At 47.9% G+C, this 26006-nt stretch overlaps 1 protein-coding gene across 1 annotated transcript in view; it reads left to right on the forward strand.

Moving 5' to 3' along the window:
* Positions 1 to 26006, forward strand: part of ppm1h (protein phosphatase, Mg2+/Mn2+ dependent, 1H) — a 273456-nt gene that overhangs the window by 140371 nt on the left and 107079 nt on the right. Inside the window, exons 2-3 of the mRNA XM_072485022.1 lie at positions 1140 to 1305; positions 23884 to 24225. Of these exons, the coding sequence (XP_072341123.1) occupies positions 1140 to 1305; positions 23884 to 24225 (508 nt within the window). The remainder of the gene's footprint in view (positions 1 to 1139; positions 1306 to 23883; positions 24226 to 26006) is intronic.

A 26006-nucleotide genomic window follows, 5' to 3' on the forward strand; every position in this document is an offset into this window, starting at 1 on the left:
CCTTTATGTGGCAGTAGGCCGGACGATAGCTTGTACCTAACCCCGGGACCAAAATCCAGCTAACCAATTGTTCACTTTATCCCAAGTCAGGATTGCAGAGTCGAAATTTCCTGACCCAGTGTACCTAACTCGGAAGCAGAAACTCGGTCCTTAAGTGTTTAATTTGAGTTGATGTACCAGTTTGTAGTCAGTTAATAGCTCACTTGCATCAAGTAAGAAAATTGTAGAACGACTTTGACATGTAATTTAGACTGACTGCTCAGTGAAACAATGAGGCTGTACTCTATTGTTAAAGGTGCACAGTAGCACAGTGGTTAGCACTGTTGCTTCACAGTGCCAGGGTCCCAGGTTCGATTCCCGACTAGGGTCACTGTCTGTGTGGATTATGCACGTTCTCCCTGTGTCTGCGTGGATTTCCTCTGGGTGCTCCGGTTTCCTGCCACAAATCCTGAAAGACGTGCTGTTAGGTAATTTGGACATTAAGAATTCTCCCTCTGTGTACCTGGACAGGCGCCGGAATGTGGCGACTAGGGGCTTTTCACAGTAACTTCATTGCAGTAATAATGTAAGCCGACTTGTGACAGTTAAGTTTATTATTGTATTATTACCTTCTTTCCGGTGAGCCATTGTACCGAGGCTCCATTTTGGTTGTTGAAGATTCCACAGTATTATTTAAAGCAGAGCAAGATGGTCTCCTGGTTTCCTGGGTAAAGTTTGTGTCTGAATTAGAACAGCAAAATAGATTAACTGGACTTTCATCTCGGTACTCTTTGTGGGATCTTGCTGTGTGCAGATTGGCTGCAACGTTTGCCTCCAAAGCATCAGAAATTCATTGCCTGGGATGTCCTCCGGTTGCAAAAAGATGTAATGTAAATGCAAATTTTTTCCAATCTCTCAGTATTTTACCACAAGCCATTTCATTATTGCAAATTAAATTGCATTGCTACTGTAAAGATTGACCCAACTTGCACTTAATGAATAAAATGATCAAACATCTGATAAGTGGGAAGAGAAAATGTGATAAGTTGTGTTTGTGAGGGAAACAAAGTTGACGACTATGCCACATGAAGAGGGTAGATGGGCTGTGCCTGTAGTCATTTGTGCAGGAATTTTACAGAAATATTTTTGGTGGTTTGCAGGGTGATCAATGCAGGGAAAAGCACGCACAATGAGGACCAAGGTTCCTGTGAAGTGGTGACTGTGAAGAAGAAATCAAGTGCTCCCATCACGCCCAGCAAGAACTCCACAGTCAAAAGGAGATCGTCATTACCAAACGGAGAAGGGTTGCAGGTTAAAGACAATTCAGTAAGTGAAGCTTTACTCTACTTTCAATGGAAGCTGGGTGAGCGAAGCACAAAATGCCCAGATTACATAAAGATCAGTAGCACTAATGTGAATTACAGTACACACTACTGTGTTACAGGCAGTTGTATAGAGCCTGCAGTGCAGAAACAGGCCACTTGGTATCCTGGTCTATACTGGCACTTGCGTTCTGCACAAGTGTCCTCCTATAATTCTTCATCTAATTAGCCCATCAACACATTCTTCTAATGCTTTCTCCCTCATGTGCTAACCTAACTTCCCTGGAATCAATCTGTGCTATTCGTCTCGATTATACCTTGTGGCAGCAATTCCCACGTTCTTAACACTGTCTGGGTAAAGAGGTTTCTCATAAATTTGCATTTATTGGTGACTACCTTTTATATTTATGATCCCTACTTTAAATGGCTCCGTCTTCCCCCATATTAAGACTTGGCTGAAATCTTCTCTTGGACACTCCTTTTAATATCTCCTCCTTTTACTCAGCACCTCTTTAGTTCAGATTTACGGCATTTGCAGTATTTTGCTTTTGTATTTGGTCCATTATCCTTTCTTGTGCCTCTCTGAAGTAATTGGACATGTCGCTCTCAACATTAAAGGCACTTGCTAAATGGAAGTTGTTGTTGAAACGTTTGCCATTTTTTGCTCACTACTTGTTGAATTCACGCTGCTGTTTTAGTGTGCACGTTCCTTGAAAATAGAAGAGGAAGAATTGATTTTATTTTCCTCCTATCCCTGTGAATTGCTTTCGTAACCCAACAGTGAAAAACTAAAATCACGAGGTAATAAATATCACTGGGACCATCATGTTCCAGCTTTAAGAAAGACCCATATTCAACTCATTCTATTATTCCTCAAATGATTTGTGTTTTGCCTGTCTCTGATCTATTTTTGTGAGTCCATTTGTCAGGGGTCACAGTCTCCGGGTACGGGATATGTTATTTAGGACTGAGATGAGGAGACACTTCTTCACTCAGAGGGTGGTGAGCCTGTGGAATTCTCTACCACAGAAGGCTGCAGAGGCCAAGTCACTGAATACGTTGAAGGAGGAAATAGATTTTAGACTCCAAAGGTGTCAAGGGGTTTGGAGAGAGCCTGAGGGTATGGCATTGTAGACATATCAGCCACGATCACATTGAACGGGGAACAGGCCTAAAGGGCTGAATGGTCTACACGGCTCCTATTTTCTATGTTTCCGTGTTTCTATTCCACGTGCTGATTAACTATTTTTGATTTATTCTTTCATGGGATGTGGGGGTTGCTGGCAAGGCCAGCATTTGTTGCTCATCCCTAATTATTCATGAGCTGGGTGGCATATCAAACTGTTGGCGAGGGCAGTTTCAGGTCAATCACATTGTGGTGGACCTGGAGTTACATATAGGCCAGACCCGGTAAGGATGGCAGATTTCTGTCCCTAAACCGAAAGAACGTCTCCCATTTAATGTAAATGCTGGCATCATCTTTGTTCCAGTTATGTCATTGAGTGGATTTTAGAGATCTAACAGGGCAGAGCGACAACTATGAACCTTTAATTATTTATTTTCCCTTTGCTTTCTTTCTTGTCTTGGGTCTTCGTGCAATGTGAAAGTTGATCGGTCAGTGGTTGATTTTTCCAATCCTGTGCCCTTGACATGAAGTCTTGCCTTGCTAACAGTGTATATCAGAAATTCGGACTTGTGCCATGCATCAGTTAATGGTCAGAAGAATGTGTACCCCACTTTCCTGAATTTTTACTCTGCACATTCCGAGCTGCGTGCGCAAAGTCAGAAAATGAACAGTACGAATGTTACCTTCTGTTCTTGCAGTAAACCAGGATCTCGTGTATTTTACGACAGTGTGGATGGTTTCAGTAGTTTCGAGCATCTTTTGTGCTTCATTTAACTCTTCTCCTTAGTTCTGGTTTCTATTTACGTAGGCTGGAAATGAGGTTACAGTGTGGGGGACAGGGCCTACATAGGGTGGTCTTTCAAAAGGTCGGCGCATACTTTATGGGCCAAATGGCCTCTTTCTATACTGTAGGGATTCTGTGATTCTATTCTACGAAGGGCATCTAGTTGCTAACCAATGGCAGCATACCTCTGCTAGCCCTCTCCAAGCACAATAGAAACACAGTTAATGCCCTAATTCAAAAAGGAAGGGAGGCAGAATATAGGGAATTACAGACCAGTTAGTTTAACTCTGTTGTTGGGAAATTGTTAGAATCCATTATTAAGGAAGTAATATCAGGACATTTGGAAAGTCAAAACTCAATCCATCAGATTCAACATAGTTTTATGAAGGATAAATCATGTTTGACAAATTTGTGAGAGTTCTTTGAAGATTTAACAAGCCGAGTGGATAATGGAAATCCTGTACACGTAGTATATCTGGACTTCTGGAAGGAGTTTGATAAGGTTAATACACAAGATTAGATCACATGGAGTTAGGGCTAACTAATTAGCTTGCAGTGCACGGTTGCGCAGTGGTTAGCACAGCTGCCTCGCGGCGCCGAGGTCCCAGGTTTGTTTCCGGCTCTGGGTCACTGTCCGTGTGGAGTTTGCCCATTCTCCCCGTGTTTGCGTGGGTTTCACCCCCACAACCCAAAGTGTGCCTGGTAAGTGGATTGACCACGCTAAATTGCCCCTTAGTTGGAAAAATGAATTGGGTACTCTAAATCTATAAAAAAAATCTTTTTATCTTGGATAGAAGACTGGCTGACGGGACTTCCGGGTGCGGCGATGACCAGCTGAGTCGCACGTTTCGGCAGCTCCCTGTGAAACGGACTTTTGGGCTCTTGATAGGAGCCCCAACGGCAATTTTAACGGCTAAAAACACCGTGCGGTAAACCAGGAGGGTGTTCCCCCTGGACACGGATGGAAAAAGGAGAGGAAAGTGGCCGGATTGCAGCGGATCCTTTGGAACAACGGCAAGGAAGGCAAGCAAAAACCAAGATGGCGTCGGAAGGTGGCAGTTTCATATGGGGCCCTGAACAACAAGAGTTCTTGAAATGCTGCGTGGAGGAGATAAAAAAGGAAATGAAGAAAGAGTTGTTGGCCCCGATACTACAGGCGATCGAAGGGCTAAAGGAGGAACAAAAGACCCAGGAGCAGGAGCTTCGGGTCGTGAAGGCAAAAGCAGCAGAGAATGAAAACGATATACAGGGCCTGGTGGTGAAGTCGGAGATACAGGAGGCACACCAGAAACGATGTGTGGAGAGGTTGGAGGCACTGGAAAACAACGCAAGGAGGAACAACCTGAGGATTCTTGGCCTTCCTGAAGGTGTGGAGGGGGCGGACGTCGGGGCATATGTGAGCACGATGCTGCATTCGTTAATGGGAGCGGAGGCCCCGACGGGTCCGTTGGAGGTGGAGGGAGCGTACCGAGTTATGGTGCGAGGATCGAGAGCAGGAGAAACTCCCAGAGCCATAGTGGTGAGATTCCTCCGTTTTAAGGATAGAGAAATGGTCCTTAGATGGGCGAAGAAAACTCGGTGCAGTAAATGGGAGAACGCGGTGATCCGCGTTTATCAAGACTGGAGTGCGGAGGTGGCGAGAAGGAGGGCGAGCTTTAATCGGGCCAAGGCGGTACTTCACAAAAGGAAGATAAAATTTGGAATGCTGCAACCGGCAAGACTGTGGGTCACATATCAAGGGAGGCACCACTACTTTGAGACGGCGGATGAAGCGTGGACTTTTATTGTAGAAGAAAAACTGGAATGAGTGGATTATGAAAAAGAACGTTTGGACAAAGTGGTGGGGCGAATGGGGGGGGCGAAGAGGGGTTTTATGTTCTAATCCTGCGGTATGGTAACTTTTCTTTCTCCCACAGGTGGTGATGGGGGGAGGTGGGGAGGGAGAGGAGATGGGGCGTTGGCCATGGGAGGCGGGGCCGAGGGAGAGGCGCGGGCTTGGTTCCCGCGCTATGATAATTATGGCGGGAATAGAGAAGCAGGAAGGAGGGGGCGTCGCACGGTGCGAGCCGTGGTCACGGGGGGAAGCCGAGGTCAGCCAGAGTTTGCTGACTTCTGGGAGCAACATGGGGGGAGTAATTACGCTAGCGGGGGGTCTAGCGGGGGGGTGGGAGGGGGGAATTACTGGGTTGCTGCTGCTGGGGAAAGGGGGGAGTGGGTACGGGAGAGGATGGGCGGGGGGGCACCGCCTGGGGGAGATACAGCTGCGTGGGAACTGGGTGAGAAGCTGGAAAAAGATGATGGCTAACCGGCAAGGGGGGGGGGGGGTGGGAAGCCCCCCAACCCGGCTGATCACGTGGAACGTGAGAGGGCTCAACGGGCCGATAAAGAGGGCACGAGTACTCGCACACCTTAAGAAACTTAAAGCAGATGTGGTTATGTTACAGGAAACGCACCTGAAACTGATAGACCAGGTTAGGCTGCGTAAAGGATGGGTGGGGCAGGTGTTCCATTCGGGGCTGGATGCGAAAAACAGGGGGGTGGCTATATTAGTGGGGAAGCGGGTAATGTTCGAGGCAAAGACTATAGTGGTGGATAACGGGGGCAGATACGTGATGGTGAGTGGCAAATTACAGGGAGAGATGGTGGTTTTGGTAAACGTGTATGCCCCGAACTGGGATGATGCCAACTTTATGAGGCGAATGCTAGGACGCATCCCGGACCTAGAGACGGGAAAGCTGATAATGGGGGAGACTTTAACACGGTGTTGGAACCAAGGCTGGATAGGTCGAAGTCCAGGACTGGTAGGAGGCCGGCAGCAGCCAAGGTGCTTAAGGATTTTATGGAGCAGATGGGAGGTGTGGACCCGTGGAGATTCAGTAGACCTAGGAGTAAGGAGTTCTCGTTTTTCTCCTATGTCCATAAAGTCTATTCGCGCATAGACTTTTTTGTGTTGGGTAGGGCATTGATCCCGAAGGTGAGGGGAACGGAATATACGGCTATAGCCATTTCGGATCATGCCCCACACTGGGTAGACTTGGAGATAGGGGAGGAAACAGGAGGGCGCCCACCCTGGAGAATGGACATGGGACTAATGGCGGATGAGGGGGTGTGCCTAAGGGTGAGGGGATGTATTGAAAAGTACTTGGAACTCAATGACAATGGGGAGGTTCAGGTGGGAGTGGTCTGGGAGGCGTTGAAGGCGGTGGTTAGGGGGGAGCTGATATCAATAAGGGCACATAAAGGGAAGCAGGAGAGTAAGGAACGGGAGCGGTTGCTGCAAGAACTTTTGAGGGTGGACAGACAATATGCGGAAGCACCGGAGGAGGGACTGTACAGGGAAAGGCAAAGGCTGCATGTGGAATTTGACTTGCTGACTACAGGCACTGCAGAGGCACAATGGAGGAAGGCGCAGGGTGTACAGTATGAATATGGGGAGAAGGCGAGCAGATTGCTGGCACACCAATTGAGGAAAAGGGGAGCAGCGAGGGAAATAGGGGGAGTGAGGGATGAGGAAGGAGAGATGGAGCGGGGGGCGGAGAGAGTGAATGAAGTGTTCAAGACATTTTATAAAAAATTGTATGAAGCTCAACCCCCGGATGGGAGGGAGAGAATGATGGATTTTTTGGATCGGCTGGAAATTCCCAAGGTGGAAGAGCAGGAAAGGGTGGGACTGGGAGCACAGATCACGGTAGAAGAAGTGGTGAAAGGAATTAGGAACATGCAGACGGGAAAGGCCCCGGGACCGGACGGATTCCCAGTTGAATTTTACAGAAAGTATTTGGACTTGCTCGCCCCGGTACTGACGAGGACCTTTAACGAGGCAAAGGAAAGGGGACAACTGCCCCCGACTATGTCTGAAGCAACGATATCGCTTCTCTTAAAGAAGGAAAAGGATCCGCTACAATGCGGGTCCTACAGACCAATTTCCCTCCTAAATGTGGATGCCAAGGTCCTGGCCAAGGTAATGGCAATGAGAATAGAGGAATGTGTCCCGGGGGTGGTTCACGAGGACCAAACTGGGTTTGTGAAGGGGAGACAGCTGAACACGAATATACGGAGGCTGTTAGGGGTAATGATGATGGCCCCACCAGAGGGTGAAACGGAGATAGTAGTGGCGATGGATGCCGAGAAAGCATTTGATAGAGTGGAATGGGATTATCTGTGGGAGGTGTTGAGGAGATTTGGTTTTGGAGAGGGGTATGTTAGATGGGTGCAGCTGTTGTATAGGGCCCCAGTGGCGAGTGTGGTCACGAATGGACGGGGATCGGCATATTTTCGGCTCCATAGAGGGACAAGGCAGGGATGTCCTCTGTCCCCATTACTGTTTGCACTGGCGATTGAGCCCCTGGCGATAGCACTGAGAGGTTCCAAGAGATGGAGGGGAATACTTAGGGGAGGAAAAGAACACCGGGTATCTTTATATGCAGATGATCTGCTACTATATGTGGCGGATCCGGCGGAGGGGATGCCAGAAATAATGCGGATACTTGGGGAGTTTGGGGATTTTTCAGGGTATAAATTGAACATGGGGAAGAGTGAGCTGTTTGTGGTGCATCCAGGGGAGCAGAGTAGAGAAATAGAAGACCTACCGTTGAGGAAGGTAACAAGAGACTTTCGTTACCTGGGGATCCAGATAGCTAAGAATTGGGGCACATTGCACAGGCTAAATTTAACGCGGTTGGTGGAACAGATGGAGGAAGATTTCAAGAGATGGGATATGGTAGCACTGTCAATGGCAGGGAGTGTGCAGGCGGTTAAGATGGTGGTCCTCCCGAGATTCCTCTTTGTGTTTCAGTGCCTCCCGGTGGTGATCACGAAGGCTTTTTTTAAAAGGATAGAAAAGAGCATCATGGGTTTTGTTTGGGCCGGGAAGACTCCGAGAGTGAGGAAGGGATTCTTACAGCGTAGTAGGGATGGGGGGGGGCTGGCATTACCGAGCCTAAGTGAGTATTATTGGGCCGCTAATATTTCAATGGTGAGTAAGTGGATGGGAGAGGAGGAGGGAGCGGCGTGGAAGAGATTAGAGAGGGCGTCCTGTAGGGGGACCAGCTTGCAGGCTATGGTGACAGCCCCATTGCCGTTCTCACCGAGGAACTACACCACGAGCCCAGTGGTGGTAGCTACACTGAAGATTTGGGGACAGTGGAGACGACATAGGGGAAAGACCGGAGCATTGGGGGGGTCCCCGATAAGAAACAACCATAGGTTTGCCCCGGGGGGAATGGATGGGGGATATGGAATGTGGCAAAGAGCAGGAATAACGCAACTGAAAGATCTATTTGTGGACGGGAAGTTCGCAAGTCTGGGAGCGCTGACCGAGAAATATGGGTTGCCCCAAGGGAATGCATTCAGGTACATGCAATTGAGGGCTTTTGCGAGGCAACAGGTGAGGGAATTCCCGCAGCTCCCGACACAAGAGGTGCAGGACAGAGTCATCTCAAAGAAATGGGTGGGGGATGGTAAGGTGTCGGATATATATAGGGAAATGAGGGACGAAGGGGAGACTATGGTGGACGAACTAAAAGGGAAATGGGAAGAAGAGCTAGGGGAGGAGATCGAGGAGGGGCTGTGGGCAGATGCCCTAAACAGGGTAAACTCGTCGTCCTCGTGCGCCAGGCTAAGCCTGATTCAGTTTAAGGTATTACACAGGGCACATATGACTGGAACACGGCTCAGTAAATTTTTTGGGGTGGAGGATAGGTGTGCGAGGTGCTCGAGAAGCCCAGCGAATCATACCCATATGTTTTGGTCATGCCCGGCACTACAGGGGTTTTGGGTGGGGGTGACAAAGGCGCTTTCAAAAGTAGTAGGAGTCCGGGTCGAACCAAGCTGGGGGTTGGCTATATTTGGGGTTGCACAAGAGCCGGGAGTGCAGGAGGCGAGAGAGGCCGATGTTTTGGCCTTTGCGTCCCTAGTAGCCCGGCGCAGGATATTGCTAATGTGGAAAGAAGCCAAGCCCCCGGGGGTGGAGACCTGGATAAATGATATGGCGGGGTTCATAAAGCTAGAGCGGATTAAGTTCGTCCTAAGGGGGTCGGCTCAAGGGTTCACCAGGCGGTGGCAACCGTTCGTCGAATATCTTGCGGAAAGATAGATGGGGGAAAAAAGAAGGCAGCAGCAGCGGCCCAGGACTTGGGGGGGGGGGGGGGGGGGGGGAGGGATGGGGGTGGGTGGGTGGGGGGGGGGGGGGGGGAGGGATGGGGGTGGGTGGGTGGGGGGGGTATAGCCTGTGACAAGGCAGTTGCCAATTAGGGCTAGTTTTCATTTTTGTTATTTAATATTTATTTGTTGTTTTTTGTTTATGTAAAAAAGGTCATTATTATCTGTATTGTTATAATGTTGTGTAAAGGATGCACAATGTACTGTGTTGGTTGACCAAAAATTTTCAATAAAATATTTATTAAAAAAAAAAAAGAAGACTGGCTGACAGATAGAAGACAGAGAGTCGGGATAAATGGGTCTTTATCTGGATGGCAAGATTTAACTAGTGGGGTGCCGCAGGATTCTCTCCTTGGACCCCAACTATTTACAATCTATATTAATGACTTGGATACAGGGATAGAAGGTTCCATAGCCATATTTGCAAATGACAAAATAGGTGGGACAGTAAGTTGCAATGAGGAAATAAAAACCTTACAGATAAATATAGATGGGTTAGATGAGTGAGCCAAAATGTAGCAGATGAATTTCATGTGGATCAGCGTGAGGTCATCATTTTTTCTCTTCTCCTGTTAGGGCTTGGGGTGTCTGTCCTGTTATTGGTATGTATAATGGGTGGTTTTGGGAGAGGAAAGGTGACATTTCCTCTACAGGACCGAACTGGCTTAACGTCGGAGGGGTGTATAGGACTGGGGTGTCGCAGGAGTCCCTGGAGCCAGTTTTCTGATCTTTGTTTTTCCCTTTGTGGTGGTGCTGGGCTAGGCCAGGCTCTGCATCGCAGTCAGTATCCTGTTGCCCCTTGGACAGGGGTACGTCCCTTGGGGGTGCCATGGAGATTCACAACTGGAGAGGTGAAGATTGAGGAAGGGTCTGAAAGTTGTGCCCTTTTCATCTTGGGAGTTAGAAGGGGCTCACTTGCTGGTTGACTGGCCGGTTCTCATCTAGTTTTAATGTCTTAGGACATCGTTTGTGGGTCCAAGGGGTAGTCTTGACAGTTCTTCTTCTTCACTTCTGACTTGAGAGGTTTTGTGGGCATTGCTTCTACTTCTCTCTTAGTATTGGTGCCTGTCAGGCCTGGCAAGGTGAGCCTTGGTGTCATGATCACTCCGATACGGATCTACATTGGCTTTTGGGTGGCCTAATCCTTTTTTCTTTAGAGTGGTCTTGGGGTGGTCCCGCAGTTCCAGGGGGTGGGGGGGGGGGGGGGGGGGGCGAGTTAGCGTTCCCTCCCATCCTGTAGTGGGTTTCCCCACTGGAGGGACAGTTTATATTCCTTTTAGTTCTTTGCCTCACAATATCCTCTTGAGGGCAGTACTGGTGGTCCGTGATCTGTTTTCTCCTCTGATATGGGGCTGGCAGATGAGGTTATGGTAGTTCTGATTCTTGCTCTTGCTCTTGTTCTCACTCTCTTTTTATGTCTATGGGAGCCCCTAGGTTGAGTATTAAGAGTTGGTTGGGTCCTCTCTTTCGCATTGTTTTTGTCATTTTGCCATCTGAAAGAGATAGGATGGTTACTTGTTTGGGTCAGGATCTGGAGAAGAGTTGAAATTGCTCTGTAAGAGTTAGTCGATTATCCCATAACATTGGGGTTCTCTGGGTATTGTTTTCTCCTGTAATTTTGTTTTGTAGCAATGGGTGGGATGTAGGTCTATAATGTCGCCTGTATCCTGTTTGGATGCAGATAGATCATTTATTCATGGAAGGAACGTGTTGGAGATTTTGTCCCTGATTTATCTGGTCGTATTGTTCCCAATTATGTAATGACTATCGATTTGTGTTGTATCAGCTGTGTGACACCGAGAGCTATCTGTCTGCTTTTGTTTATTTGAGGTACTTTTTAAATTGAAAAACCTAATAAATAGATATTTGAACAAAACGACTTTGTCTGATGTTTACTAATGCAAATATTAATCCCTTGAAACTGCCTTTCCTTTCCTTTTTTTTTTTTTAGACAACATTTTATTGAAGCATTTGTAATTTTCACAGTTTAGCAAATTAACATTCAAAACAGCCTAGCGGCCCGACACACGCAACAATATTACAATAATTTAACCAACTACCCCCCCCCGCCCTAACTCCTAACTACTCGTATATTAAATTCCCTGTCTCTTATTTTACACTGCATGTCTCTCATTTTTCTCCCCCGCCTTTGCCCCCCGCTCTCTTTCTGCTGACATGTGGGGCAAAATTCTCCGGTATCGGCGCTATGTCCGCCGACTGGCACCCAAAATGGCGCAAATCAGTCGGACATCGCGCCACCCCAAAGGTGCGGAATGTTCCGCATCTTTGGGGGCCGAGCCCCAACCTTAAGGGGCTAGGCCTGCGCCGGACGAATTTCCGCCCCGCCAGCTGGCGGAAAAGGCCTTTGGTGCCCCGCCAGCTGCCGCGGAAATGACATCTCCGGCCGGCGCATGCACGGGAGCGTTAGCGACCGCTCACGGCATCCCCGTGCATGTGCAGTGGAGGGAGTCTCTTCCGCCTCCGCCATGGTGGAGACCGTGGCGAAGGCGGAAGGAAAAGAGTGCCCCCACGGCACAGGCCCGCCCGCGGATCGGTGGGCCCCAATCGCGGGCCAGGCCACCGTGGGGGCACCCCCCTGGGCCAGATCGCCTCGCGCCCCCCCAGGACCCCGGAGCCCGCCCGCGCCGCCTTGTCCCGCCGGTAAGGTAGGTGGTTTAATCAACGCCGGCGGGACAGGGACAGGCAAATCCGGACCGGAGAATTGTGGGGGGGGGGGCAGCCGGTGCGGCGCGATTCCCGCCCCCGCCGAATATCCGGTGCCGGAGAATTCGGCAACCGGCGGGGGCGGGATTCAAGCCAGCCCCCGGTGATTCTCTGACCCAGCAAGGGGGTCGGAGAATCTCGCCCAAGGTTTTCCTTGAAAAAAAAGTCGATGAACGGCTATCATCTCCGAGCAAACCCCTGAATTGAACCTCTCAAAGCGAACTTAATCTTTTCCAGCCTGAGAAACCCTGCCATGTCACTAACCCACACTCCTGACTTCAGAGGCTCCAAGTCCCTGCATCCCAGCAAAATCCGTCTCCGGGCCACCAGGGAGGCAAAGGCCAAAATATCGGCTTCTCTTCTCCCCCGCCCCCACCCCCATGGGCCCCAGATCCTCCGATACCCCAAATATTGCCATTTCTGGACTTGGAGTCACCCTCCCATCCAGGACCTCTGACATGACGTCTGCAAATCCCTGCCAGAATCCCCGTAACTTAGGACATTCCCAGAACATGTGTACGTGGTTCACAGGTTACCCCCACACTGCCCACACCTATCCTCCACTTTCTCAAAAAACCTACTCATCCGGGCCACAGTCACATGAGCACTATGAACCGCTTTGAACTGGAGCAGACTGAGCCTGGCACACGATGAGGATGAATTGACTCTCTTCAAGGCCTTTTCCCATCGTCCGACTTCCAACTCCTTCTCCCACTTCCTCTTCACCTCCCCGATAGAGACCCCTTCCCACTCCATCAACTCTTTGTACATCTCCGAAACCCTCCCCTCCCAAACCCGCGTTTTTGACATCACCTTATCCTGTAGTCCTTTGTTTTCCGAACAAATGATAGAGATCTTTGTGCAATTGTGACCGCTGGTGACCCAGGGGACTATTGGGCACAAATCATCTGTTCCCCTCCATTGACTGTGGTTAGGCAAATAACATTATAATAAATCATGTGCATCAAGTTTAGTGAGTAAGCAGGGGGTAGTGGAAACCAGTGATCCAGAGCTTAAGCAAAAACAAGCTCCATCGTGTGCATCGAGTTCAGAGCATGGAGAAAGACATTGCTAGCAATCTAGAAATCAGTGATACCTGTATTCGGTTGGTCCCATGATTCTCAGAAATCACGAGACCCGCCCGGAGGTTGCTGAAGATTTGACATTAGCCAAAACAATGGCAGCAAGCCACTAGCCCACACCCTCTTAGCTACACGATGAAGCCAAAAGATCAGAAAGTTTGCAATGTCAAAGACATTTTTGTGACATTTAAGGGGCATCTTGACAAATACATGAATAGGATAGGAATAGGGGGATATGGACCCAAGAAGTGTAGAAGATTTTAGTTTAGACGGGCAACATGGTCGGCAGGGGCTTGAAGGGCGGAAGGGCCTGTTCCTGTGCTGTACTTTTCTTTGTTCTTTGAAGAGGAAGGTAGGTCTGGAATTGCTCTGCCCTTCTGATGCACTTTGGCAAGACCATGTGGGAAGGACCGGGGATTCAACCAAGACCTGGATACACCGGGACTTCTTGCTATGCCTTTCTAAGAGTTGAACTGGATGTTGCAATATTGAATGGGCAGTGTCGGACAGCGGAGGTGAGGTGAGCGTAACAGCCTTGACTTCAAAGCAGCATTTGACAAAGTGTGCCCTTGAAAAAGTTAATGGGAATCAGGTGGAAAACTTTCCACTGGTTGGTTCATGCCTAACGCAAAGGAAGGTGCTTATGGTTGTTAGAGGCTAATCACCTTTGTCCTCAGACATCACTGCAGGAGTTCCTCAATGTGTGGTCCAACCTTCTTCAGCTGCCTCATCAATGACCTTTACCTCAAACATAAGGTCAGAGTTTGCACACTGTTCAGTATCATTTGCAATTCCTCAGATATTGAAGAAATCCGTGTACTCCTTCTGGATGATATTCAGATTTGGACTGATAAGTGACAAGTTACATTCGCACCATACAAGTAACAGACACTGGCAATCTCCAACAACCTAACCATCTGCCCTTGACATTCTATTGTCTATTGACTGTTGCTGAATCCCCCACTATCAACATCTTGAGAGTTGCCATTGCCCAGAAACTTAACTGGACCAGCAATATAAATATGATGCCTACAAGAGGAAGTCAGAGGCTAGAAGTCCTGCGGTGAGTAACTCAATTCTTGACTCCCCAGAGCCTGTCCACCATTGTTGCTCTCTTTGGTTGGCTCTGAATATGGCGGTCAATATGTTGGCCTTCCTTAATCCTAATTATGTTTGCTCTAGAGTCGCCAGGTATCTTTCGATACCGCCACAAGGTTCAAACCCGAATACTGATCAAAAGAGTCGGTACATCAGTTAGTATTTATTTACACACACAGTAATATCTACTCCTGCACGAAATACTACAGACTAAACTATCACTACTGCTAAAGCCTATACTTAGCTTCGGGTGCCCACTCAGTCAGAGGAACAATGGCCGTTGTTCGGTTCTGAGGCTGCTGGGGTCGAAGTGGTGAAGGGGAAACAGCTAAGGTCGTCCGTCTGGTAGCGAGCGTTGACCTTGGACTTACTTGCTTCTGGTGCAGCTGGTGGACGGGTCGCTCCGCTGTGAGAGCCGAGTCCAAGAGAGCGATTCTCTCTTGGGTCCTTCTTCTTATACCTGAACGGGCTTCGCGTGCTTTTGGGTGGGCCTTGAACTTGGCCCCATTCAATTGGGCCGTATCCTGATCACTCGTATTGACCTTGACCAATAAAGGGGTGGCTGGGCGTGTCGTAGGTGGCCGTTGGCCTGCTTTGTTTTCTGCCCTCGGTTTGGGGAACTGGCGCCGCGAGGTCTGGGGCCAGATCGGTTACTTAAGTATCTTCCTTTGTTCCCGGGGATGGGCCATCCATATGCTAATGGGCCTACAGTTTCAGTCTTGTCTGGGAGCTGCGGCTCCAATATGCAGACAGGCCCTGTGCCTGCTTGCTTTCTTAACATTGTCCATTTTTCCCTGCAATCTTTGCAAATGTCCATTTTGTATTCTGGAAGTGGCCATCCCAGGTAACTACACCATCTACAAAGCACATGTCAGGAGTGTGATAGAATACTCTCTGCTTGCCTGGAAGAGTACAGCTCCAACAACACTGGAAGCTCGACACCAACCAGGACAAAGCTTTTTTTTAATAAACATATTTTATTGAGGTATTTTTGGTTTTACAACAACAACAAAATAAACATACATAAGTCTATCAAAAAGCCTGCTTCCTCCCTTACAGGTCCCACCTTTATTTACCCCCTACTCTAAGCTAAACTAACCCCCCCCCCCACTTCCATGGACATGGTTCGCTGCCCCCCCCCCCCCCCCCCCCCCCGGCACACCTTGCGCACCTATATTCTACCCCAAAGAACCTGCTCATCCGGACCACTGTCATGTGAGCCTGGTGAACAACCTTAAACTGTATCAGGCTGAGCCTGGTGCATGTTGTGGACGCGTTGACTCAACGCCTCCGCTCCGAGACCATCCTCTATTTCGTCTCCTAACTCCTCCTCCCACTTGCGGTTCAGCTCCTCAGTCTGCGTGGCCTCTGACCCCATGAGCTCCTTATAGATGTCGGAGACCTTCCCTTCTCCCACCCACACACTGGAAACTACTATCCTGAATCTCCCTTGGTGGTAGGAGCGGGAAGGTTGAGACCTGTCTACGTAGGAAGTCCCGCACCTGCAGATACCTAAATTTGTTTCCCCTCGCCAATCCAAATTTCTCCTCCAGCTCCCTCAAGCTAGGAAAGCTCCCTTCTATAAACATATCCCCCATCGTCTCAATTCCTGCCTTCTGCCATCTCCGAAGCCCCCGCCCATCCTTCCCGGGGCAAACCGATGGTTGTTACAGATTGGAGACCAGACCAATGCTCCCTCCGCTCCCACATGCTTCCTCCATTGCCCCCAGACTCTCGGGGCTGCCACCACCACGGGGCTGGTGGAGTACTGTGCCGGCGGGAGTGGCAAACGCCCCCAAACTGGTGCCCTTACATGATGCCGCCTCCATACGCTAACCAGGACAAAGCTTGATTGGCACCAATCAACCATCTTATCACTCTCACTCCCTCCACCACCACTGGCATACAGCGGAGGGGATGGTGCAGTGGTATTGTCGCTGGACTAGTAATCCAGAGACCCAGGGTAATCCCCCAAGGTCCCAGGGTCGAATTCCACCACAGCAGATGGTAAAGTTCGAATTCAATAAAAATCTGGAATTAAAAGCCTAATGATGAATCTGGACCCCATGAAGTCTCATGGCTTTAGCTCAACCATGGGCAAGGAAACCATACCCCAACAGCTGATGAATAAGTGCTCCGCCATGTTGAACACCATTTGGAGGAAGCACTGAGGGTGGCAAGGGCGAAGAACGTACTCTCGGTAGGGGATGTCAATGTCCAAATCAAGAGTAGGTCGGTAGCACCACTACTGACCGAGCATACCGAAAAATGAGGTGCAAATCTGGTGAAGCTACAACACAGGACTACATGTGTGCCAAACAGCTGAAGCAGCAAGTAATAGACAGAGGCTAAGCAATCCCACAACCAAAGGATCAAATCTAATCCCTGCCACCACCAGCCGTGAATGGTAATCGACAATCAAACAACCCACTGGAGGAGGCTCCACAAATAACCCCATTCTTAATGATGGCGGAGCCCAACACATCAGTGCAAAAGATAAAGCTGAAGCATTCACAACAATCTTCGGCCAGAAGTGCTGAGTGGACAATTGACGTCTTCCGGAGGTCCCAGCATCGTGGACGTCCAACTTCAACCAATTCGATTTACTCCACGTGATATCAAGAAACAGCTGGAGGCACTGGATTCTGCAAAAGGCTAAGGGCCCTGATGATATTCCTGCAATAATCCTGAAGACTTGTGCTCCAGAACCTGCCAGGCCACGAGCCAAGCTGCTCCAGTACAGCTACAACTGGCATGCACTTGGGAATGCATAGAATCCTTACAGTGCAGAAGGATGCCAAATCAGCCCTCCGAAAGAGCATTCTACTTAGCCACCGAACCTGCACATCTTTGGACTACGGGTGGAAACCGGAAAACCAGGAGGAAGCCCACTCAAAAGCAGGAGGAAGCCCATCAGACACTGGGAGAACGCGCAAGCTCCACACAGACAGTCACCCAAGGTCGGATTCTAACCCGGGTCAATAGCACTGTGAGACAGCCCTGCAGTTACGCCCGCATAGCCACGCATGCACACGGCGGCCGGCCGCGGGTCCGAGCATGCGGCCGGCCGTATTCTCGCCGGCCCCCGCGCAACATGGTGGAGCCCTACAGGGGCCTGGCGCGGAGGAACATAGGCCCACCTCTGGAATGAGCGCGCCCGCCGATCGGTAGCCACCGATTGCGGACCTGACCACCATGGTGGCCCCTCTTATCTTCAAAAACTCAATAAAAAACATTTATATTTTTTTAAAAAGCACTGGGACTACGGCACTGAGGACCGGGGTTCGAATCCTAGTCCTGGGTCACTGTCAGTGTGGAGTTTGCACATTCCCCCTGTGTCTACGTGGTTTCACCCCCATAACCCAAAGATGTGCTGGTTAGGTGGATTGGCCACACTAAATTGCCCCTTAATTGGAAAAAAAATAATGGGTACTCTAAATTTTTTTTAAATGTAAAGAAAAAATGAAGGCCTTAAAGGGAAAGAGAGAGGTATATAGGTGAAGGGGCCTGAAAAGGTTATTTTAGTGCATAGGGCCGAGACAACTTGGACACTAGAGATGTGACAAAAGTAGGAATAGTTCCAGAATTGAATTGGGTTGGATTTGTTTATTGTCATGTGTACTGAGGTACAGTGAAAAGTATTGTTCTGCCTACAGCTCAGACAGATCACTCTGTACATGAAAAGAAAATACATAGGACAAATATAAAATACACAAAATACTGGAGTTAGAGGAATGGCGAGTGACTATGAAGCTGTTAGATTAAATCCACCATGTTCACTGAAAGAAACCTGCTATTGTAACTAGGCCTATATGTTACTCTGGTTCCACCCCAAAGTGCTTTACTCCTAACTGCGATCTAGAGCAAGTTGGAAAGCGCCCCCCCCCTCCCCCCCAAGCTGTAGCCAACTGATACCAGAATTTCAAGAAAAAAAAGGTGCCACCATATTCCAGGGCAATTGGGGATGGACAATAAATCTTGGCCTTTTCAGCCATGGTACATGTCCTAGGAACAAATAATTAAAATAATATCAAGACTTTGTGTTGTGCATAAAGCACGTTTTACAATGCACAGACGGTTTATGAAAATTACAAGAAATACATCACCCAACAGCTGCAGGCTAAAAAGAGGTAATTAGAGTGGGAGGAGGTTTGTGCGGAGTATAAATATTAGCATAGACCAGTCGGGCTGAATGGCCTGTTAATGTTTTGAAAATTCAAAGTAATTTTGTAATCTGCTTTCTATTATTCAACAGCCACCACATTCATTTTATTGTAAAATTATTTCAAACCTCTACATAAACTACAATAACTTCAGCCTCAATTCTGTGGTCGATTTAAGCTGCTGTAATTACCAGCAGTTAGTTTGTCGCACCTGATTCCCATTGTTTATTTTATAATTTCCTGCCTTTCCTGATTTCTTTGATTTGATCTCTTAAAAGCTTCTGTGTCTATCCTCCGACTCGCTTGTAGAAGCGATGCTTTGGTGAAAAGTGTTTGACACATCATTATAGAACCAAATGAAAAACATTTTCTTGGTATTGTTAGACTATCACAGAGTCTGCTTGGGTATGGAAAACAGGAGCATCACTGACAGCATCATTACTGTGCTGACTGCATCTTACGAGACTGCGAGAGAGTGAGAAAAATCCATGTGATGTTGCTTCACTTCCTGTGATGATGTATACAGCATTTGATAGACAGATACGCAATTAGAATGAACCCCTTATACTACATCTTCCCCCCCCCCCCCCCCCCCCCACCCCCAAGTCTCTGACTTCCATTTCTACATTGGGAATATCAAACAACCATGAATTTCACTCTGATATGTTGCAACCTTGTTTTCTTCTCTTTCGTCCTCTTCTTTCCTCTATTCCTTTTTTTATACGGACAACAGAGTGGTCCTCTCCTCCTTTTGGAGGGCATTGGAGGTTTGAGACTTGAGTGGTCTCTAAGGCCAGCAACAGTCAGTAGAGGGGGAAACTGGAAAGTTTAAAAGGAAAGAGAGAAAGACAAGGAGGAACGTCAGGGACGTGCAACCTGGGCGTGGGGGGGGGGGGGGGGGGGGGGGGGGGGGGAGGCGGTGGTTGTACATGTTTTGTTATACTCTTGTCATGGTATAAGCTGCTTCCTTGATGTGCACTCTGACAAAGGAAGGTTCAGACTTGGAGATAGCTTTAACACGTTTATTACTGTTACCAATTCTCCTATTGGATCCAATGCTACTGTTAATCCTGCTATAGCTACTCAGACTGATTAACCAGTCTGCTATAATCCACGTGGTGGGAATGATATTCAATCAACCCTGTGTCTGTACTCACGGAGTGTCTCCACTGGAAAGAGACTGAGCATGTGTGATGTGTCCTTTTATATGGGTTGGTGTAATGCCCTCCTGTGGTAGTGTCACCTCTGTGTGTATCGTGACTGCCCATTGGTCGTGTCCTATCTTACTGACCTATTGGTTGACTGCCTGTGTGTCATGTCTCTGGTGTTCCCTCTAGTGTCTAGCTAGGTGTAGTGTATGTACATTAACCCTTTGTGTACACAGTGATGTATATCACCACATCCCCCTTTTTTCGTGTGACATATTTTCTGTACAATGTTAAAGAAAATTGAACAAACTAGGTAGATGAGTGATACTCTGTACAAGTTATGATAACAGTGATCATTAAACAATAAGTCCAAATCATATGCATGAGTCCAAAGTTCATTAATCATGATGTCCGAGTGGCTTTCTTGTTTGGCTGGTGAGTTGGTGATGTTGATGGTGGCATTGCTTTGTAAATGCCACCAGAGTCCCTGTGCTGAAGGAATCAAGAAGTGGTCAAATCACTTCGTTGTCGGATTTGGACTCTTTTTTTTTTATGTTTGTGGTGGTAATTCTTGATGGCATCTGTCCTGAAAGCCAGGTTGCCTGTTGGTAGTGCAGCAAACGTGAATTGGTAAGATGCATCATCCTGCCATGGCATGTCATTGTACTGAGTTGAGCAGTAACAGTGTCCCTCATTTGCAGAGATGTACCATGTCGTACCAGTCGTAGTTCCATTGGCGTTGTGCTTGTTGTCGACGTTGTTGCCTTTGGCACGTTTCTTGCTATTGTCTTTGATGTTGTTGTTGTGGTTGGTTTTGTTGCCGTGTTTGCTGCGCTCAAGGACCACACTCTGTGGATAATATGAGTCCTTCACACGGTTACTCGTGTCAGCGTCCTGTGCGGCATCTGCTGTCTCCTTGAGCATTCCGTCACTGAGTTTGCGGCGCTCCCCATCTGGAGTCATGTCCGGCTTTCTTGAATCCGCTTTGGCTTGTGGATGCCCCCCGTCTGGAGTCTGGGTTGTTTCACCGGAATCAGCTTTGGTGTCTTGACGCTCCCCGTCCAGCGTCATTGCAGGTTCACTTGCATCTTCTGAGGTTTCTTGATGTTCCCCAGTCAGGAATGCATTTGCTTGTGGAGAGGCTCGAGCGAATGAGGTTTGAAGTGACGTGGTGTCACCGGAGTCACCAGTAGTCTCACTGTGATTGTCGAGTGCCTCTGTACATACTAGCTGAGGTCTGTCACATTGCACATCTGGTATGGGAAGTGGGATGCCGTCGTCACTTGTCGCACATACAGTGGGTAGAGCCTCAGTGTCTTCTTGTCGTTCTTGAGCTGGGTAGACCGTCAGGGTCTTCTTCTGGTGGCTCAAATAATCTGGGTGGACTGTCATAGTCTGCTTGCTGTACACTTGAGCATGGTAGACTGTCAGAGTCTTCTTCTTGTTCACTGGAGCGTGGCAGACTGTCATAGTCTGCTTGCTGTACACTTGAGCATGGCAGACTGTCATAATCTTTCTGTTGTTCACTTAAGTGTGGTAGACTGTCATGGTCTGCTGCTGGTTGCTCAGAGGAGGTTGCTAGACCTTCATGGTCTTGTTCATGCAAGGACTGCACTTCGGAGTCTTGCATTGCTTCTATCGTGGAGGCTGTCCACGAGCTCGCTGTGGAGGCTTGTGTCACTCCCTCTGGAGTCTTGCAGCGTTCCTTGTGTGGAATCGTGCATTGGTCTCTCTGTGGAAACTGTCATCACTTCTTGTTCATGCAAGGATTGCGCTCTGGAGTCTTGCGTTGCTTCTATCGTGGAGTCTGTCCACGAGCTCGCTGTGGAGGCTTGTGTCACTCGAGTCACTACTTGTTCATGCAAGGACTGCGCTCTGGAGCCTTGCGTTGCTTCTGTCGTGGAGTCTGTCCACGAACTCGCTGTGGAGGCTTGTGTCACTGGAGTCACTTCTTGTGTGGAGACGTGTAGTTGTCTCGCTGTGGAGACTTTCATCACTTTCTGTGCAGAGCCTAGGACCCTTTGTGGTGCGTGGACCACTCTCTGTTTGGAGTTGGGGACCCTTCGCGGTGCGTGGACCACTTGTGTGACAGCAGGCCGCTCTCTGTGGGCTTGTACCGCTCTCTGTCTCTTGGTGTCAGGCCGCAGCATCATCCTGCACTCTCGAGTCGGGATGTCGCATGTGCTGGGCTGAAGATTCCCGAATCCAAAGAACTCTTCGTCGGGGTCGTCAATGTGCAACACGTCTAGTTGCGGTTCGGATTTGGTACTGGGGTAGCCTCCCAAGGCCCACTGTTTGCATGTTCTGCCTCCTCGACTGATTATCCTGGTCTTCGACCTTACCTTTCAGCCTCCCCTCCGTCACCGCCAATCTCTTGATCTCTTGTCTCCAGATTCAATCGGCGGGAGGGAGGAGAGAGGGAAGAGGCCGGGGATCCTCGCCTCGTCGGTCCGCCGACCCGCTTGCTCGCCACTCCTGTCCATTTGCCTAATTCCTGATGTCCCTGCGGCCTCTCAAGCTGCTGCTTTCTGGCATTTTTGTTGCCGTGCTAATGTTGAGGGTGAGGGGATGTTTAGGTCCAATTTTTCAGGCTATATTCGGTCAAAAGTGACTATTTTTCTGTTGTATGGAGGAGAGGCACTTGATGTACTCAGCACTTCCCCGTCACCGGAAGTACTGGGACTTTTTATTAAGGCTGCTATATAAATGTTATTATTTTCAATACGAATGAACCTCATGGAGAATAAGATGTAGGAGTATAAATAGGCATTCCACGCACCGCGTCTGCTCCACCATTCAGTGACATCATGACTAATCTGATATGAAAATCCTCAACTTCACTTTCCTGCCTTATCCCCATAACCCTCGATTCCCTGATTGATTTAAATATTTGCCTTGAACATAACAACCCATTCTCTACAGCCCTCTGCAGCACAGAATTCTACAGATTCACTCCCTTCGTGAGAAAATAAATTCCTCCTCATCTCTGTTTCAAATGGGTATCCCCTTACTCTGAGGTTATGCCTGTTGGTCCTAGATTCTCCCTTAAGGGGAAAAAAATCTCTCAGCATCTATCCTGTCGAGCACCTGAGAATCCTGTATGGGCAGCACGGTAGCACAGTGGTTAGCACTGTTGCTCCACTGCGCCAGGGTCCCAGGTTTGATTCCCACTTGGGTCACTGTCGGTGCAGAGTCTGCACGTTCTCCCTGTGTCTGCGTGGGTTTCTTCCTGGTGGTCCGGTTTCCCCTCTCAGTCCAAAGATGTGCCGGTTTAGGTGGATTGACCTTGCTAAATTGCCCTTTATGTCCAATAAAGGGTAGGTGGGGTTACTGGGTTATGGGTATCGGGTGGAAATCTGGGCTTAGGTAGGGTGCCCTTTCCAAGGGCCAGTGCAGACTCGATGGGTCCAATGGCCTCCTGCATTGTAAATTCTATGACGCTATGTCTCAATAAGGTCGGCTCTCATTTTTCTAAACTTCAATGAGCACAGGCCCAACCTCTCCTCACAAGTAAATCCTTCCATGTCCTCAATCAACCTCCTGAACCTTCTCTGGACTGTCTCCAATGCCAGTATATCTTTCCTTCGATAAGGGGGAGAAAACTGTTCACCGTATTCCAGGCATAGTCTAACTAGTGCCCTGTATAGTTTTTACAAGACTTCCCTATTTTTATACTCCATTCACATTGAAATAAAGGTCGCCATTCCATTTTCTTTCCCTGTTACCTGCTGTATTACCTGTTGAACTTGCATACTAGCATCTTACCATTTATGCACAAGGACCCTCTAATCCTTTATGAGCTTCAGCTTTCTGCAGTCTTTCTCCATTTAAATAACATTCGTATTATTGAATTAATCTATTAGGTTTTGAGTATCACAATTCTAAGCAGTGACTTGTGCATTGCACCATTATAGCACAAGAAATTCTCCCCGTGTTTGCGTGGGTTTCACCCCCACATCCCAAAAATGTGCAGGCTAGGTGGATTGGCCACGCTAAATTGCCCCTTAATTGGAAAAAATGAATTGTGTAATCTAAATTATTTTATTTTTTTTAAAGAAATGGATATAGACATGAAAGGAAGAAGATGACTAGGAGGTGTAGAGAAAGAGGAGGGGACACAGGTTTGACGGGCCAAATGGCCTCCTTCGATGTTGAAGCCATCATTCCGTCAATGTTAACATGATCTGAAATTGCGAATTGTTACAGTGAAACTATTTAAGCAATCAGAATGCTCGTTAATCAGTGCAGACAGTTGATTGAATTATTGAAGTTGTCCATCTTGCCTTGCCTTTCCACAGGACTCTGAGGAGATTACATTTAACTACTGGGCACTGTTTGATGGGCACGCAGGAGCTGGTGCTGCTGTGATGGCCTCCAAACTCCTCCACCACAAGATAGCAGAGCATCTTCAAGAGGTGGCTGGAGTTCTGAGAAACTCAGCAGTGCTTCCTCCGACCTGCCTCAACGACGAGCCAGAAGTGGTGAGCAACACAAAGACATTAACCAGAGCTGCTTCGCTGCGGGGTTCGATGGGCACCCCGGGGTCACCGAGCAGCCCGCCCACACGGTTCTTCATCGAGAAGAAAATTCCGCACGAGAGTTTGGTCATTGGAGCAATAGAAAATGCTTTTAAAGAAATGGTAAGTGTTTGTGTGGCTGTCTTTGGAGAGTAACTGTGATCATCAGTACATGTTGGCTGTTGCAAAATGAATTTTTAAGATTCTCTGTGTCTTTTGGGTTTAGTTTTTTTCCCAGTAAAACAAAAATATCTGTGACCTCTTCCCATCAAAGAGAAAGGACTTGTGATGTGTTTTTCGCAACTTCAGGATGTCCCACAGTGTTTAATGGCCAGTGAAGTACTTTTTAAAATGTAGTTACTGTCATACTGAGGTAACATGACAGCCAATTTGTATACAGTGAAGTCCTGTAAACAGCAATGTGATAAACAGCCAGATAAACTATTGGTTAGAGCTAAGAATCAGTAAATGATCTGTTAACGTTGCTGAGTGTTTACTGTAAACCCCAAATTGTGTGAAGGGAATAGTTGAGAAAACCTGTGGGCAGATTTCAGCAAAATGCGGAGCATTAATAATAGGCTGTACCCTAATATAGACTGGAGGGGGAACACTGTATAAAGAACAATGAGGTTGAACTGTCAAGAGGGGAATTTCTTAATCAGTCTGTTTCAAGCACAGGGAAGGTAGATCTAGTTCTGTTGATGACGTGGGAAAGGTGTAGTGTGTTTTAGTCGGAAAATGTCTGGGCAATAGCGATCGTAAAAGAATTCGATTTAAATTAGTTATGGAAAGAAACAAAAATGAATCAACTCAAAATTATAAGGAGTTTTAATAGAGAAAACCGGGCCAAATTGTTGCTTCACAGCGCCAGGGACCCAGGTTCAATTCCCAGCTTGGGTCACTGTCTGTGCAGAGTCTGCACATTCTCCCCGTGTGTGCGTGGGTTTCCTCCCACAAGTCACAAAAGACATGCTTGTTAGGTGAATTGGACATTCTGAATTCTCCCTCTGTGTACCCGAACAGGCGCCGGAGTGTGGAGACTCTAACTTCACTGTAACTTCATGGCAGTGTTAATGTAAGCCTACTTGTGACAATAAAGATTATTAGATTATTATAAATCGTAGATTTAAAATAATCGGCAAAATAAATAGAGGGGACATTAGGAATTTGTTTGGCATAGATATCCGGATTGCCCTACCAGAAAAGTTGGTGGGAAGCAAGTTCCATAGAAAATTTCAAAAAGGTAATTGGTCGTATATTTAAAAAACATTACATTTGCAGGCTGATAGGGTATAAGCTGGAGGGAGAACATAAATTGGACACACTTTCAAAGAGCCAACACAGCCACAGCTGCGCAAGTGGTCACTATTATTATCTACAATCAGTTTTTTGTAATGTTGGTTGACGGGCAATTGTTGGCCAGGGCACCAGGGAGGAACGTCCCCATTGCTCTTTGAAAACAGGGGATCTATGGGTGGCACATTGGTGCAGTGGTTAGCACTGCTGCCTCACAACGCCAAGGATCCAGGTTCGATCAGTTCTATGTGGAGTTTGCACATTCTCCCCGTGTCTGCATTGTGGATGTGCAGGGTAGATGGATTGGCTATGCTAAATTGCCCTATAATTGGAGAAAAAAAAAGCAAGGGGGATCTTTTACATCCACCTGATGCGTGTTTAATGTCTCATCCGTAAGATGACACGTCAGCAGTTCAGCACCTCCCTCAGTACTGTGTAGCCTGGCAATGTCCCCAGAGTGGGCTTTCAACTGAGCATGGGTGACACCATGGAACTAACTTTGGAAAACCTTTTCCACTGGACAGCGAAGAAAACTTTGTTATTGTTTTATTTTTGTCCAGTTATACCCATTTTACATTATTTCATTCTTTCACAATAATAATAACTCC

The sequence above is a fragment of the Scyliorhinus torazame genome, chromosome 19 (assembly GCF_047496885.1).
Source record: "Scyliorhinus torazame isolate Kashiwa2021f chromosome 19, sScyTor2.1, whole genome shotgun sequence".
Classification (NCBI taxonomy): Eukaryota; Metazoa; Chordata; class Chondrichthyes; order Carcharhiniformes; family Scyliorhinidae; genus Scyliorhinus; species Scyliorhinus torazame.